An 18209-nucleotide genomic window follows, 5' to 3' on the forward strand; every position below is an offset into this window, starting at 1 on the left:
GGTAGGAGGTTGCCAGAGTGATTCAAAAACAACTGCATCTACAGCCCCACCCTAGAGCATGGGTCAAAATTTATGGAAGTTACATCCCAAAGAGCCCACTGCATCAAATGCAGACAGCTTAACTGGTAGGACTCTCTCTCCCGGGAAATTGTTACTTCCTATATAACCTTGGGAAGGAGCTTTGAGAGTCATGTAATTCCCAGGGATTTCCTGGGCCTTGTAAGGTTTTATTACTTCCTGAATCTTAGACGCCTCACTCCTTCTTCTAGGAGAGAATGTTCCAACTCAGGAGAAATCAGTACACAATGGTTGGCAAGAAAAATTAAGTATCCGTCTGTGTGTCATTTTAAAAGTTTTAATTGTTTAAAAAATTATTTGTATGAGTGTGTTGCCTTCATGCATGTATATGTATCATGTGCATGGATGGTTGCTGTGGAGTTCATAAGTGAAGCTCAGACACCTTGTATGTGGAGTTTCAGATGATTGTGAATCACCATGTTGGTGCTGTGAATCGTACCAAGTCTTCTACAAGAATTACAAATGCTCTAACCTCCAAGCCATCTGTCCTGCCCTTAAACTTTTTTGTTTTCTTTATCTGTCATTTAGATTTGATTGACTGATGAATTCAATTATTAATGATAGTTAAAGAGGAAAAAAGAACTCAGCAATACTTTTAATATCAGTTGAGTAAAATAAGTGAAATAAATGTACTTTGAAGATTCTAAATATGAGGTGGGTATGGTAATGCCTAGAATCTTAGTACAAGGCAGAAACAGAAGGATTGCCTATGTGGCAAATGTGGTCTATATTGTATGTTCCAGACCCTCTATAGTTTATAGAGTGATATTGTCTCAATTTAAAAAAAAAGGAAAATCACCAAAAACTGTTAAAATTACTTGTAAGTTTGTATGAATAATAGGATGAAGTCATTTGAATTTTTATGCTGCAGGAATATGACCATTAGCATGAATGTGTCTGTTTTTTCCAGTCCTTATACTTCTGTCGAGGGTGATGTTATATGTTTAGTAACTTGATAAATGGCAGCTCCTGCTGTGCCCTCTCCTCCTGCAGACTATAGTAGGTGCACTACTGTAACTGTCTTCCTGAGGAACATCTCAGGGCATCTTTATGACTGGAGACTAGATCTAGATAGAGTTGAGTTAAAATGAGGTATCAGGACAGTTCTCAAGTTCCTCTTTTTCAATAAATTTTATTGTGGGTTTAAGTCATTCATGCTATTATGAGACATATAATAAATAATAATAAGAAATAGTTATTAAAGTAAATTAAATGAACACAACTATGACTTCACATAGCTACACATACTTTGTTTGATTTTATGGCAAGCATGAATATCATCTTATTTAGGATTTGTTGTACATTACAGATGTATGGGGATTTTGTTGTTTGATATTTGAATAAATCTACATGGCTGATCAGAACAGTGTATTTGGAGCACATGAGAACAGAAGATAAGATCATAAATTTAGAGTGTACATGCAGAATTTGCGTTGTTTATTAGGTTTACAAATGTTCGACAGATGGGTGTATAGAGATTGAGGCTCAGTACAAATGGGAAATAAGATAAGCATATGATTATCATCTTGTTGTTAATATTAGAAATTATAACCCTTTATTTTGCCATGAAAAGCTACATGTTCTAGAGTCATAGTTATTACTTCAAATATCCCATATGTACTGCCTAGTGCTAGAAGTTTAATTCTCTTTTGGTAGCTAGTAGATCTGGGTAGTTTATTAAAGACACCTGTTCATACTTTGGCTGAAGCTGCTGTTTCTATTCTTTCCCTTGTGGAGACTGCAACCATTTTATGGTGCCATTTGAACCACCGGAATTAAAGTTACAGTTGGTCCATACTTCTTTAGCATAACTGACTGCTCACTCGAAGGCTATGATGTAAAACAATGGCCAAGATGATCCCTTTAAAATGGGAGAAGCTGGAAAATACCACTCTGCTGGAGCTGCCACCACATGGCACCTCCATATGGGCAGACTGGGGGTAAGATAGGTCAGTCTTGAATCTCATCTCATGAGGCTGTGAAGATGTGGGAGAGGTGAGGAGTAAGGGGGAGGTGAAGTAAGTCCTCTCCTGGGAAGGTAGTGAGGTTGAACAAGGAAGAGCTCATTGCTGCTCTGGTGGGGTAGTTGGAATAATTCATAGGATAGATGCTCAGGTTGAATACAGAAGAGCAGAGGATATTACAGGCCGGGCCCAGAGGCAAAGAAAGATAGATTTTTACTTGCTGAGGACATTTTCTTTTTCACTTCATTTTACTGATCTTGGAATATAGGAAATTTCTGCATCTTGTCCTATTTGTCTATTGTTCAATGAAAGGATAAAGAAAACTGATGATTTGGACCTAACTTATTATTGTAAATAATCGTGCTTTGATGAGAACAGCCTTGAATTCTTTTTATGTTGGATTTTATTTCATTCTGTCATTTTAAAATAGAAGTTTAGCTTTCTTTGTGTGGGGGTTGTGTGGTCTTACTTGCCTTGAAAGACATCTTTCCAATTTTCTACATTACAGCCTTAATTTAGAGCTACTTGGTTATATAGAAAAGTGTGGATCAATTGTTGTGCAGTTTAAATACCAGTGATTCTGTTTCACATGCACCAGCTTTATGGGATTATTCTGAAATGCATAGATGTGAGCCATATTTATTTATATGAAACGTTTATAAGCAAAGCTACTTTAAAAAATGTTTAAGACCTCCCTAGTGAGGAACATGGTCACAGAACAGACTGATATAGAATAGTGTTTACAAGATTTTGAAATTAGTGCATTTAATTTGATTCATGTATTAGAAGGTCATGCAGCAAACCTGTGTGCTACTCGTTTGTTTCTGAGTGTTAGCCGAGTTGGGCTGGAGGAAATGCCCCGGTGTGTGCTTCCTGTACTATGGTGCTTCTGCCGATCAAGCTGTGCCTGTAGTGACCCTGTGAGGAGCATTGGTGCTGAGGATGCTCTGCTGCTTACTTATTGCTGACTCATGTGGGGGCTTCCTTTATTTGTAGGTGAGCGTCCCTATCAGTGCCCGTACTGTGAAAAAGGATTCAGTAAAAATGACGGACTGAAGATGCACATTCGTACTCACACCAGGGTAAGAATATATTCTGTCTTGTTTTTGTTGATCATAAGATCCTTGACATTTCTAAAAGAAACATATTTAACATTACATGAGAAAATTAAAGTGCTATAGTTGAAGTTAGGACAAAGACTAGGTTTGACATTTGAAGACAAACTTTTTTAAAGAAAAATCAATGAAAAACAACCTAAACCCCCAAAGAGTCCTTACTTTAGACTTTGAATCAATTCACAGGGTTTATTAATGACAAACTAATGCAAATGTCAAGTAAATGTTAATATTTTAATCCTTGAAAATGTAGTTTTGTTTTACAGAATAATCACTTGTAAAGAATATGCTTGATAGTGGCAAGTGTGTCAGCACTTGACCACTGGATAATATTTACAAACAAGGAAAGTCACAGGAAAGACCTTGCAGATACTTTAAATTGTAGGGAGGTTTACATACCCTGGAAATGTGGCTGAGTCGACAGCAGGGAGCACCCCCAAGCAATGTGTTATTTTCTTTCTGAGCTGTTAGCACCGCTCACCGGATTGGTGTTCTGTTCTGCATACTTATTTTGCAAGCTTGTGTCTCATGTGCTTTAAAATGGTATGTGCCACCTGTCCTATGTTCACATGTGTTGCTCTGCTCACGGTCCAGCTCAGGTGCAAGTGCCTGTAATCCCAGTACTCTGGGAGCGGTGGCAGGAAAATAAGGATTTCAAGGTCATTCTTAACTACGTGGGAACTTAGAGGCTACCTTGTGCTAGAGATCTTGTCTAAGAGAGAGAGGGGGAGAAACAGAGGGAAAGAGAGAATGTAGGAGGGAGAGGGATAGAGAGAATATAACTAAGTGTAAATTACAGTACAAGCTATAAAATATTAAACAGGTATTGAAATTTACTATAGTATAATTTAAATACATAATGATCAAGATACTTATTTTCACAGTGAGCATTAATAAAGAAGCTTAAGTTCATTTTGAACCAGTTAAAGGAATTATTTTAGGACTGATGAGAAGGCTCAGCAGGTATAGCGCACAGTGAAGACAACTGATGACTTGAGTTGGATTCCTAGGACCAATGTGTTGAAAGTGACTTTTGTAAAAACAAAAGGTTAGTAACCATTTTTTGAAGGATATTGTTTACAGTGTGAATTAACGTTCAGAGAATGGATTGCTGATTTATTTTTGTCAACTTGATGTGAACCTAGACATATTTAGTAAGAGGGAATTTTAGTTGAGAAATTGCCTCCATTAGATTGACCAGTCGCCATGTCTGTGGGTTGCTTTCTTGGTCATTAATTAATGTAGGAGGACTGGTCCTACTCTAGACATTGCTATTCCAAGGTAGGAGGACCTTGGCTGTATGAGAAAGGCACCTGAGCAAGCCAAGTGGATCCAGTTCCAGATCGTGGATTCACTTCTCGCTTACAGATTTCTGTTTTGAGCTCTTGCTCTGGTTTCCCTTGATGTCCTGTAAAGTGTAAGATGAAATAAAGCCTTTCCTCACCCCACTGACCCCCCAAAAAGAAAAATGTGAATTGACATCAGCAAGCTGTTCTCCAAGATCCACAGGTCTGCTACAGAACTCACGTGAACACACACAAATACGTAATTTAAAAGTTATTTCATATGTGAGTAACCATAAAATGAAAACGATAGTAAAGATACCAGTATCTAGGCAAAAAGCATCCCAGTTCTCTGCATTAGAAAGTAGCACTGCTGACCACAGTATGCATTACATTGTTTCACTGATTACTGGAGACAAGAAATCATACCATAAAACAAGCTCTGTATATTGCTGCAGGACGAAAAAATACTGTTTTGATGGCTCTAGAAAAACAGTGATTTCCAATTCAGTGAAGTTGGTATTTTACCTTAATATAAGTTATTACTAAGAATAATATAGTGGTTAAGTACAAATAAATACAGATTGAACCAACCATGCCATGTCACACATCTCCATGATTATTTCCTTAAGATTTATTGTAAATTGTTTAAGTCCCCTTCAAGCTGAGAGAGCCGTGATACTTTCTGAGAAAGTGAGAGAGCAAGACATGGGCTTGCAGCAGTGTGATGCTGCATGTGGAAGCTTCTCCCATAACTACTGCGCCCATTCCTGTCTGTCCATCACTGTGACAGGGGACACGAGATATGTAGTATAAGAAAGGTAAGACATAGAGTCACAACTGCTCTCACAGGTTTAGTCTATGGTCTGTGCAGTCTGCTGCTTTGAGCTGGATGCAAAGCACCAACATCATGGTGAAAGAGCACAGCCAAATGCAAGGCTGTTCATGTCATGGCAGCCAGAGCGAGCAGAGGAGAAGCCGGGGACTCATCTCCATAAGTGTGCCCTAGGTCACCTACCATGGCTTGTTCAACTATGAGCTCTCACATGGGTTCCCCCACTGATGAAGTTAATACTCTTGTAACCCAGTCAGTCATCTTTAACCACTGCCAACTGGGACCATGCCTTCAATTCATGAGCCTTTGGAGCTCCTGTCCAAATACCTACTACATTTTTTCTTGCCTTATTTACCTATAAATGTGTTCTCATTTTATTGACTTGGATAAACTCTCCTATGTATTTCCAAACAAAACAAACAATAAAGACTCTAAATTTTAGTCTAATTTGTTTGAAGTTTAAAATAAGCATCCTGATGAGTGTACAGTGTTTGTTGGCAGACAGCACAGTGCTGAGAGTTCTCAAGCACTACCTGCACAGGAAGTAGATCCCAGCCACTCCCCAGAAAGAAACACGTGGAAGTTTAGAGAGAATCTCAGATCAGCTTTTCCCTTCAGTTACTTTGATTTCTCATTTTGTGCACGTGGAGTCTCAGACAACTCTCCTTTTGAAATCCTGTTTCCTAAGCAGTGAATAACTACAATTATTCTTTGCACATCCAAGTTTTGTAAAGCATACTAATATTATCACCAAGTACAGTCACATCATTGTCAAGAACCAGACATTCTGTTAAAACTCCAGAGGGGCAGGCTCTGCAAGCATATTTTCTGATAGTTATTAGCACCGTGTAGGCTCAACTCAAAGAAAATACTGTTCCACTGGTGGTATAGAACGTTTTAGTTTCAGTTCTATGTTTATATTTATCATTCAGAAAGCTCAGTTTCCAGACACCCACCATCACCATGTCGGTAGCTTTTTACTTCAATACAACAATAAAAAAAAAAACTCTTTTTCATTAAATTCTTTACATGTTATATGTAGGTATTTTAACTTCACCATAGTGCACCTCTGGGTCTCTTTATGTTGACTGTCCTATCAACAATAGGTAGGGCAATTTAGGGAGTTATGCTATGCTGTGACCATAGTGGCTGTTGATATATGTGAAATAGTGGAGAATGATATTTGTGCCTGGAAATAGGTATCTGAGCCAAATATGAATGGGTAGCTCAGACTTTCTGAGCACACGTTTCTGATTTATCTGCAGCTTTAAATTATATATGCACATATATATGTATATATATTTATACATATATATTTAAATTTAATTGTTTATATTTAAAAATATTGCTGACTTTTACCAAGGCATAAAGAAAATGAATCATGTGGGTGCAGCATCAGTATTAACATGATGTTGAAGGAAAAAACAGAGTTTATTCCAGATGAACAAAGTTGGTAGAGCAGCAGGAATGAATGGCAGAAGCTGAGGATAGAAAAAGGCAAGAGTCCCTGGCTCTGCAGGGCTGAGTAGCTTTGAAAACAGAAAGGCATCTTTTAAGGACAAGAATAAGCTTTGAATCCTTATAAGCATTTGATGTGGTAAGCATCAAAAGCTTAAAAGACAAACCAGTGCATGTTTCTTGAGTAAAATAGAGAAAGAATGAGTTGATTTCTAGGTATGCTAACGTGGAGGGAATGGTTGAAAAACATGGAGAATGGGCTGGGCAGACGTGACTCTGTGAGTTCCCTACAGGTTTGGCTAGAATGGCCTGTTCAGTGTGACCAGAGATGAATGCTGAAGTGTGACTTGAACCGAGACAGGCTGGACTGAAGCAGTTGGCAGTGCTCATAGTTTCCTTTTGAGTGAAGGATTAACATGGTCAGGTTTACCTATCGGGAAGGTCATGCTTTCATATAGACTGAAGACTGCAGCCGGAAGGCCATGAGTAGAGAGTAGAGAGGTAGAAAGGAAGCTCTACCTGGTGGCTGTGGGATTTGAAAGTAGGGAACAGATGTGGGGGCCCCTTTGAGATAAGCATCAACATTGTTGTTCGTGCACTGTATGTGCATGATGGTGAAGAGGAAGAGTCACAAAAGAACCTGAAGAACCTTGAAGAGGTGTTTGGAGAGGTTATAGGTTATGATGTTCTACACAGACACAAGCTTAACGAGGAGATTCAAAGAAAAAGAAAAGGAAAGGTGAGAGAGGATGCCAGTGAGACTTGCTATTGTGTAGATTAAGAAACTAAGACTTTTGCTGAGATGTGCTTATTTTTATATGTAGAGAATGTAAAAGATGCAAATTTAATAACATAGATTTACCATGATTTTAGAAAAATGTAATTTTTCTAAATTTTAGGCTTCATTATCTTCTATGTTATAGAGAGAGTAGATGTGTTTTCTTGGTACTGTTTGAAACATTTCATTTGACTAAGTATAGTTCTCACACTTTAGGACCCCTATTTTTCAGGGAGAATTTTATATTCCTTGCTATTATCTTGGAAATTAAATGATTTTACAAGACAGTTGTGTTTTCTTGAACTCACAATCCATATGTACATGAAACTGAGCATATTTATTCTATTACCTAGGCTACTTTTTTCCATACAAAGGGAGAAAAACCAGACCATTTGAAAAATAACTTCTTTTTCTAGAACTGATAACTTCATTCCCCTGCTTTTGTGTTTTTCTCTTTTCTGAAAAACCGTCCTGATGGCAGTCAGCGCATGTGGCACATCCTCCCTGCACATTTTCTATGGAAATTGTGTTTGTGAGCATGTTAGTTTTTTTTTTTAAGTCACAGAAAAGACAATTTCATGTTATCTAGTTTAGACTAGTCCTCCCATGCCATATGCTGTCCCTAAGGGAAAGGCTGTAGTCTAGGCATCCTAGATGGCCACAGACTTAGGATGTCACAGGTCAACGTTTAAGGGAAAGGGGAATATTTGTGAGAAATTTACTAGGTAAATCATCTCCTGGGCAGAAAAACTTTAGTTTTTGTCTGGGTCTCATGGGGCCAGCTCCTGAACTCTTGTCAGACTATGGAAAGTATAAGCCACAGCCATCCGAGGAAAGTGTGATGGATATCTTGCCTAGTTACAGCTTCATATGATTGCAGCTGCAGCTGGGCAACTGCAGCATCAAAAATGAAACTCCAGAAGAACCACTTTGGAGCCAAATCAACCCACTCAGCATGGCTATCTTAGGTTGTTAAATAGGTAAACCAAATACTAATGAAGAAATGTTACATAATAAGATATTTATTAACTTGAAGGCTTTACTATGGTAGCTGGAGCGAGTACTGAATAGTGCACAGAGCTGAGTGTTTATAATAGGAAATGTGTGCAGGAAATTCTGCTGATTGTTTCTTTGATTTTTTTAAAAGATTGCTTATTTGCTTGTTTATGTGTTTGTTTATTTTGTTATTTTGGGGCTGTATCTTTCTACCAAGCACTGGCTATCCTAGAACCTGCTATGTAGACTAACTTACAGAGATCTACCTACCTCCTAAGTGCTGGAATTAAAAGCATGTGCTTTGCCTGGCAACATTCCTTTTAATAATTTCATCCACAATTACATATTTTATATTATACATTATCCACAAATACAAAATTCACATATTTCCACTCATCCCTTCCTTACTCAGGTCCTCTCCAAGGTTCCTCATACACATTCCTTTTTTAATTATTGTTACATACACATAGACTTTGCATGTGTGCATTCATGTGTGTGTGTATGTGTATAAAAACGTATGAAATCCATTTAGTGTAGCTCCTATGTGCATGTAAATAGGACTGACCAATTGGGACTGAATAACTTCTCATTGAGCTCGTCCCTGGATAAAACTGATCTCTGACTCTCAGCAACCATTGATCTAATCCTGTCATCTAAGGCCTACTGAAATTTCTCAAAATGATGCTGGCATGACAGCTGGTTCTGCCATGATGCAAGCATATTGTGGAGATTTCATGGGTGCAGCTTTCCTATTGTGCCTAGAAGATAATATATCACAGCCTGTGTTCTGGTCCTCTGGCTCTTACAGTTTTTCTGCCTTGTCTTCTGCCATTTTCTTGAGTCTTAGATGTAGCGGTTGTGTTGTAGATGAATCAGTTGGGGATGGGTACTCCAAAGTCACTTTGAACAGTTGTGAATCATTGTTTCAAAAGAAGAAGCTATTTTGATGTGGGATGAGAACTTATCAGTGGGTCTCTGATATGTTATTCAAAATACAGTTAGAAGTTATATTGGTCTAAGAAAATGGAAGTACTTGGTTCTCCTCTGGGATCTATAACCTCTTCAGACATGGGTAGTTAGCTAGGTGTATAGTACCAGAGATGAAGTCCCTATCCTGAGTAGGCCTGAAATCCAGCTCGACAGCTATTGGTTACTCCAAGGATGAAAGTGCCACCATTGCACCCTTGGAGCCATCTTAGCAAGCCGCTCATTGCTGTGGTCCCTGGGCTTTACAGCTGCTTAGGACTATGGATAGCTTTTTTCTGTTAGCAGTTTGTGTGGTACCTTTCAGTACTATGATGTTAGTCTAGTCCCAGGGAGAAGCTTATAGCTCAGTTCTAGATTAAGTACTCCAAGTTCTGTGTCCACAGCATGTAGTATCTTCAGCAGTATGGCCTTATATTCATGTTTTGATAAACAGACAAGACTAATGGCAATAGCCATCATTGGGGTGGAGCAATCTCTTGGACCCCTCGTGGCTAACAATTGGAAGAGAGATTTCTCATGTCTAGGACTGAAGTTCTTATTGGACAGTCTATGGCTTTGGTGGGGGGTATATTATCACCCCCATGTGGTATAACTCTACTTATGATATATTTGCTTGTGCAAATCTACATATATGCATATATACATGAAAACATATATATGTATAGAGAGAGAGAGAGAGAAAGAGAGATACACAGGTATTGTAGGTATTTCAATAAGCATTTAAAATACGTTTCCTTATATCCTTTTAAAACATACTTAGTGCTGTTTATCTTTCCTTCCTTCTCCTTCTGTACACCTTTCCCTTATCCCTCCCCAATTAAAGCCCCCCACCCCAATTTTTACCATTCTTTTTTGAAGCACCTCTATCTACTAGCCTCTCTGGATCTTCTCCTTGCCTCCTCCAGTGAACACTTTCCTGGCTTCAGGTTGTACACTGAAACCTAGGATTCACATGATAGCTGGTACCATTGAGGCTGGAAGAGAGCATTATATCCCTTTACCTGGAGTTGTGGAGGATGTGAGTGCTAGGGACAGAGGAGCTAGTGCTCTTGACCAGTGGGCCAGCTCTCTAGTCCCGGGTTTAAAGGAGAGATTTTTGTGCCTCCTTGATTAGGTTCATTCCAAGATGGTTCAAGTTGTTTTGAATGGGACTGTTTCCATGATTTCTTTCTTGGCATGTTTGCTGATGGCATGAAAAGGAATGAAGAAGTTGATTTTGCATCTTTCTGCTTTGCTGAAGTTGTTGATCATTTTTAATGGTTTTCTGTTGAAATTTTGAAGACCTCTTATGTAAGATATCTCACTATCTTCAAATGGTGACCATTTGACTTCTTATTTGTATCTCTTTAATTACCTTCCTTTGTCTTACTGTTCCTGCTCATGCTGCAAGTACTATATTGAAAAGGAGTGGGGAGAGTAGACAGCCTTACCTCATTCCTGTTCTTTATAGCATTGCTTTAAGTTTGGTTTCATTTAGGATAATGCTGGCTTGTTATGTTGAAATATATTTCTACACAGTCCCACTCTCTCTGGGACTTTTGTCATGAAAACATGGTAGATTATGTCAAAGGCCTTTTCTGCATGTGTTGAGATAATCATGTGATTTTTGTCTGCTTATATGATTTATTACATTTATTGTCTTATATATGTTGACCTATGTATGAAATCATATATATATATATGACTGTAATCCATTTGCAAGTATATTGTTGAAAATTTTTGTGTATGTTAATTGAGAATATTGACCTGTAAATTTGTTATTGCTGTGTCATTACTAGGCTTTATTATTAGATTATTAGACTAATTCTGGCTTCATAGAAGAACTTTGGAAATGCTCAATTCCGTTTCTTTTTCTTTAAAAAAATAATTTTAGAATCATTGATACAGTTCTTCATTAAAAATATGCTAAAGTTCTGTGATTCCATCTATGCCTGGGCATTTTTTAATTAGATTTTTTTATCACTGTTTTGATACCATTATTTATCATGGGTCTGTCTAAGTTGATGTTCTCTTCATGATTTAACTTTGGTTCCCATGGTCTAGAAATTTGTTCATTTTATTTTAGGTTTTCTTTCTTTTTGTTTTATTTCTTATCCATCTATTTATTTATCTAGGCTACAGCCTCCCCACCTCAGTCCCTCTTTCCCATTTCCTTTTCCCATCTTCCAATCCCCTCCTCTTATGTCTCCATCCAGAAAAGGACAGGTCTCCCATGGCATATCAAATTGCAGTAAGACTAATCTCCTCCTCATGTATTAAGACTGGGAAAGATGACCCAGTATGAGAAGTAGAGTCCCAAAAGCCAGTAAAAGAGTCAGACGTAGCCTCTGTTCCAGCTTTGAGGAGAACTGTAACATATATGCAGTGTGCCTAAGTTATCCCTTATAGTTTCCTTGATAGATTTTTTATCTCAATAGAAAATAGGTTTTTAAACTATTCCTTTATAATGTTGTAGATTTTTTCATATATATAATATTTCCCTGTTCTTCTATGATTCTGTTAATTTGGGTCTCTTTCTTTCATTTGGTTAATTGGGCCAAAGGTCTGTCAGTCTTATTTATCTTTCCAAAGAATGAGCTCTTAGATTCATTGATTTCTTTTTGTATTTTTTTTTCTATTTCATAAATTTCTGCCCTGGATTTTATTATTTCTTACTGCTCACCACATTTGGATGTGGTTTGTTTTCCTTTGTACAAATTCTTGAGGTGCACCATTAAGTTATTTATCTTTGTTCTCTTTGATTCTTTGATTTTGTTTTTTTTATTTTTTGTGTGTTTGTTTGTTTTTCAAGACAGGGTTTCTCTGTGTAAAAGCTCTGACTGTCCTGGAACTCACTTTTTGGACAGACTAGCTTTGATCTCACAGAGATCCACCTGCCTCTGATTCCCAAATGCTGAGATTAAAGGCATGGACCACTACCAACAGGCTCTCTTTGATTTTTTTTTAAATTTAAGATCCTTAAAATATTTTAGTTTGAAGTCTCTTTGTCAGACACTAGGATAATGTTCACTGGTCCCATGGGCTTGAAATATTGTTTTCCAAACATTAACTCTAAAGTGGTGCCTTCCTTGAAGGTAGATTTATTGTAGACAACAAAAATGCAGATGCCTGACTTTCCTCAATTTCTTATTTTTTTTTCCTGTTCTGCTCTGTGGCTTGGATGAAGCTAGGGGAATACTCAGGAAAGCACGCCAGCAAACTACCTTTAGAGAAAAGTAAAGCTTTTCCTAGACTCTGTGTGGCCATGCTGCATAACTGGGATCTACGTGCAGGGATATTAAGTTGTGTGGGCCATGCTGCATACCTACGTGCAGGGATTTTATGTTGTTTGGATCATGCTGCATAACTGAGAGCTATGTCCAGTGATATTAAGTTGTGTGGGCCATGCTACATAACAGAGCTACATGCAGGGAAGTTGTGTGCAATGCTACCTGAACTGGGAGCATTGTGTGGTGACAATTAAGCTGTGTTTTCTTTGCTGAAAAAGAGCCCATACTAAAAGAGGGCATCACAGGCCAGGAAGAAGTAGAGCAGAAGGTATGGGCGAGGTAAGTTCTGCATGTTTGTAGAAACTTTCTGTACCAAGACAGCAAGGCAAGATTGACTTTATAGCACTATAAGTCAATGGAAGATTTTATTGGTTTCCCAGTGAAGGAATGAAGCAATAAGATAAGCAATAAGCCTGAGGATTCCCTTGCTTATTAGAAATAAAAGTCTATGAAATAAAAACAGATGTTCACCCCAAACAACTCTCTCTTTCTTGAACTGCTTTTAAAAATTTATATTGCATTTTTTATATTACAAAAGAAAGTAGTCTCACAGGTTGAAACTCATAATGTTGTAACTCAGTTTCCAAGGCTGCAGTTATTGCAAGTACTCCAAGAACAAAATATAGGGCATATGTTAGTCAATTTGTCTTTATTGTTGTGACAAAATGCCCAAGACAAGCAACTGAAGAAAAGGAAGACTTCTCTTGGCTCCTAATGTCAGGGAGTTCAGCATATGGTGGCTTGGCCCTCTTGCAGTAGGTCTCTGGAGAAGCAGGACACCATGGTGGGGAGCATGTGGTGGGGAAAGAGAAAGCAGGTAGGGGCTGCTGTCTTAATAAAGGACACCATCCCAGGGATTTGATTTCCTTTCACTAGGCAGCCATATCCCAAAAGCGCGAGGAGCCAGAAATCCAGTCTCCCAAACACTGTCTTTGAAGGAATTTAAGAATCAATTAGGGCACAGCATTCCTATGGTTTTTAAAAATAAATGGTGGCTTGATCCCAATTAGTTCATCCTGAGGTCTTTGGGAGTATGTAATGTGGCAGCTGATCCTGTCCTGCTTTTAGTGAGAATTTAAAAGGAGAATGTGTTGGTGACGTGATGTAGCTAATTAGGTTACAAAACTTGCTTTCTATGAGTTTGCTGGTGGTATTATCATGTTTGAAATAAATGAAAGCTGAATAAAGGTGTAAGTCAGAAAGCAGGTATATTATACCATTATCTAGTTGTTTGGTGTTTCAGACTTTAATGCTATTTTTAAATGTCTCATTTTAAGTTTACCCACATATTATTTTGTCTTTGCTCACCACGGAGATTAATGCTACTGTTTAATAAAATTTGGTTCCATAATATAAGGTATTAGATACACAAAATCAATGTAATAGCTAGAAATTAGTATTTATTGTTACTTTGACAACTTATCTTTCTTTTTTAAAGATTAGAGACTATAACTCTTTTTTAATATAGAAAATATAAAATTACAAATAAATATAAATCATAAATCAACCCACATGATTATTCAATGTCAGATATAAACAATATATTTTATAATGAATGCATAGATATTAATTATATGCATCATGAATACACCTGGTAGTACTTACATGTCCTTAATCTAATCAGGAAATCTTCTCAAAAGTCATATTAGCCATATAAAATACATGCAATTTTAAGAGCAGAAAATAAGTCAGTTAACACTGACTTTTTCATGTTGAACTGCCAGGCTTTTAGACAACTTCTGTACTTTCATCACTGTAGCATTGTTTCTCTTCTTAAAATTTAAAACATAATTACACCAAGTTATACCCTCCAGCATCTCCCATGGCCCCAACATCCTCTCCTAAATTAATGACCTCTTTTTAAAAATTTATTTTTGTTACACATGCACACACACACACAAATACGCACACACAAAATACATAAATGCACCCTATAAAGTCCATTTAGTACTCCTTTACATATATTTTTAGGCTTGACTACTTAGTGTTAGATCATTTGGGAGTTAGTGTTAGATCATTAACCACTTGGGAGATCATTTAAAAGACTAATTCTCCCTCTATCAGTAGTCACTGATTTCCTGCAGCTCTTCACCTAGGAGTGGGCCCCATGAAATCTCCCCCATCTGTACTGGAATGTCTGCTAGTGTTGTCATTGATCAGGTCTTGTTTAAACAGCCATATTTTTTGAGATATTATGGGTATTACTTCCTTGTCATATTTAGAAGACACAATCTTGTGGCAGACTTCTTGGTCCTCTGACTCTCACAAGTTTTTGGGTTCCTTTTGTGTGCTATTCTCTGGGCCTTGGTTTTAAAGGCTATGTTGTATATCTGTCCTTTGGGAATATTTGGCAATGGACACTCTGTGGTCAGTTGTTCTCTGCATTTTGACTAGTTGTGACTTTCTGTAATGCTTTCTGTCTTTGACAAAATGAAGCTTTTTAAATGAGGGATGAGAAGGATAAATAACACTAAGGTTTATTGAAATGATCATAGGGAATCATATTATTGTATATACTATATATTTTTAACAGAGTTATGCCAGTTAGGATGATAATGCCTCCTCTAAGAAATTATTTATCCAGCAAAAACCTCCATTTGAATTGTTGGGGAGTCTAAAAAATATAGGCTATTGTTACCTTCCAGAATTTGAATGTTCCTGTTGCTGAAGATACCACACTCCTTGGACACAGAACTAGGAGGATTTGAGGTATATATGACTTAAAAGCCTCTTCCCTAAGGGCAGGCTCTCATCATACCAGAAGGTGCTGTGCAAGCTAGCAAGGGAAAAAAAGGGCTCAGTAGTTTACACAGCTGTGACACCTATGAACCAGAACAATGACCAAAATGGAAAGACACCTTTGAAGGAACAGTAGTGGTACTTATGTCTTGGCAGTAGCAAGCAGTTGTCTAATTGGATTTAAGGTCCTCTTAAAAGCCTGATTTCCCATGGCTAGCTAGGTCATGATCTTAGAGAAGAACTAATACTGCTACTGTCCTAAACCAGTGTAATTTCGAACTACACCCTAAATACTTATCCTATGCCCACTGGTAAGTGTAGCTCTCATTCTTGGCAGAGCTGCTTCTCTTAATCCACCCAGATTCCTACCCTCACCTTGAGACAATCCAAGATCAGTCTGAAGTTCTCATCTGAAACACTAAAATTTGTCAATTTCTGTTCTAGGTATTGTGACTTTTCCTGTCATTCAGGATTTGCCACAGTCTGGGTTTCTATTATTAAAGATAAGGGCATAAATATTTTAGATTAGCCAAATTCACAGCCTTCTTCAGCTCTCTAGCTCTGTTTGAGTTGTCTTGTTAACTGAAATGTCCTTCTGTGTTTTATTGCTGGCGTTGCCATCTGGAAATACTTTAAAAGCAAACAAATGAAGTCCTGTGCTCAGTTAAATCGCCTCCCCCTTTATTTCTCAATCTTTCAGTGCTTGGCTAAGGGCTTTATCTATGAGAAGTCACTATGTATTGCACAGTTAGATGAACTGATTTCAGTAGTTCACTGTCTCCCCAATATACAGAATCCTGGAGTGAAATTCCTGCTGTTCAACTCCAGGCCTAGTTGACTGCTCAGTGCACTGAGCATCTCTGAAGCAGACCATTATGCATCAAAGTCTGTGCTTAGGTATCCAAGATCCATTAGTTCAGGTGTTTATTCAGTTCTTGTGGCTCCTACAAGTGGCATCCCAGGAGCCTCTGAATCAGACCCAATCCTGTTCTTTTAGGAGCCTGTGTACTATGTGACATAGAGCAACTTCCTGTCCCTATATGGTCCCTATGCAGTAATTAATTCAGCTGTTTCAAAGATGCTTAGTAATTCTTGTGTAGCTGGTATATGAACAAAGAATCTATGCATAATAGTTTGACAATTTAGCTAAAATAAAACTCTATAAATATTAGCATTTATGCTAATTGCTATCTTCCCAATACCTCATTATCTTTAGACTTTAATAATATATTTCAATATTAAATGGAAATGTAGTCCATGCTGTTTGAGTTTTCATTTGTTTTAAGAAAGTCAATATAGAGACAATTTTAAAAGAAAAATTCATTATTCTTAGAAAAATAATGCAATTTTCTATATTATTTTCTTTCTAAACATAATTTTACTTATTTTTCACTCTATTGAGAGAGCTCTAGTTACTAAAGTATCATAAGAATTTTAAAATAAAGACATCTATTTATATAAATTCTCATTAACATATTCCAAAAGCAGTGATACACTGAAGATCACTCATGATTTCCTTTTCTTTTGGTAAAATCATCTAATTATATTTTCATAATCTCTATGGTTTTTTTTTCAGTTTGGACTTGCAGTACTTATTAATATGCATATTGTGGTTACAAATAGACAAAATCTGGTTAATATGAGACATAGATACCCTTCTGAGATCTTTTGTGTCACACATTAAGGTGAGAAGACACAGGTATGCTGTCTCATGCTAATAACTAAGGCTGTCAAACTCAATGAAGTGTGTAATTTATCTGGAGTTGCCTAGATATGATCAGCATCAAGAATTGAATTTGGATATCTTTGTCTGTGAAGTTAATGTTTATGTATAGTCATCATACTGTTATAATATACTGCTTCCCATAATATATAAATCAGTCTTTTAGAACTAATGCTCGTTTCTTCTTCAAATCTATAACAGAAGTATGTCATAGGTCAAGTTGATATCAAGATTAGAAAGTGGTCCTGTGAGCCAGGCTTTGAAAGATCTCTTGGACTCATTTGCCATAAACCTTAATGTCAAGATTGTTGAATTTGGAAAATGCCTTAATTTTATTGTTGATAGTATCCCAGTTCCATGAAGAAAACTGAGACTTTAAGAACTTATGGCAGTGGTTCTCAGTTTTCCTAATGTTGTGTCCCTTTAATACAGTTCCTTATGCTGTGATGAGAACCAACATTATTTTATTGCTACTTCCTAACTGGAATTTTGCAACTGTTATGAATTATAATGTAAATACCTGATAGGCAAGATATCTGATATGCAGTCCAAAGGCATCATGACCCACTTGTTGAGAACTGCTAATTTAGATCATCCATTTGGGCTTCAGCTTAAAATATGGGTATGGGTGTCTTCATTTGTTCAACAAAGAAGGCGTCACTCTTAATTTAAACTCTAAGAGAAGCAGCTACTCATTCAGCATTTGACTGGCCCTAATCGTCTTCATGTTGAAGTAAGATCTGTTGGTCCTGAGTGAGGCTAGGACACTGGCTCTCTGTTTCTTTACTTCATACTTAGATCAAATCTGTATGCTCTGTGCCAATCATCTTTATTGAGGAAACCACTTCCTGCTGTGGTTCTAGACAGAAACATTTTTAGGGAGGCTTCGGTTCCGCTGCCCCTGTGGAGTATTTAAACATGATGTTCAGAAAACTATGTTCTTTGCTGTGTCTATCTAGGCAACTCTGTTCTCAATTATAAGTT

The 18209-nt window shown here is 37.3% G+C and overlaps 1 protein-coding gene across 2 annotated transcripts in view; it reads left to right on the forward strand.

Annotated features, from left to right (window-relative positions):
• Prdm5 (PR/SET domain 5) overlaps positions 1-18209 on the forward strand; it is a 172032-nt gene that overhangs the window by 122056 nt on the left and 31767 nt on the right. Inside the window, exon 13 of one of the 2 annotated variants that reach the window (XM_085690890.2) lies at positions 3039-3124. The exons of the other annotated variant lie outside the window; for it this stretch is intronic. Coding sequence (XP_085547016.2) covers positions 3039-3124 — 86 coding nt within the window. The remainder of the gene's footprint in view (positions 1-3038; positions 3125-18209) is intronic. 2 annotated transcript variants of the gene reach the window in all.

The sequence above is a fragment of the Myodes glareolus genome, chromosome 6 (assembly GCF_982192425.1).
Source record: "Myodes glareolus chromosome 6, mMyoGla1.1, whole genome shotgun sequence".
NCBI classification, from domain to species: domain Eukaryota; kingdom Metazoa; phylum Chordata; class Mammalia; order Rodentia; family Cricetidae; genus Myodes; species Myodes glareolus.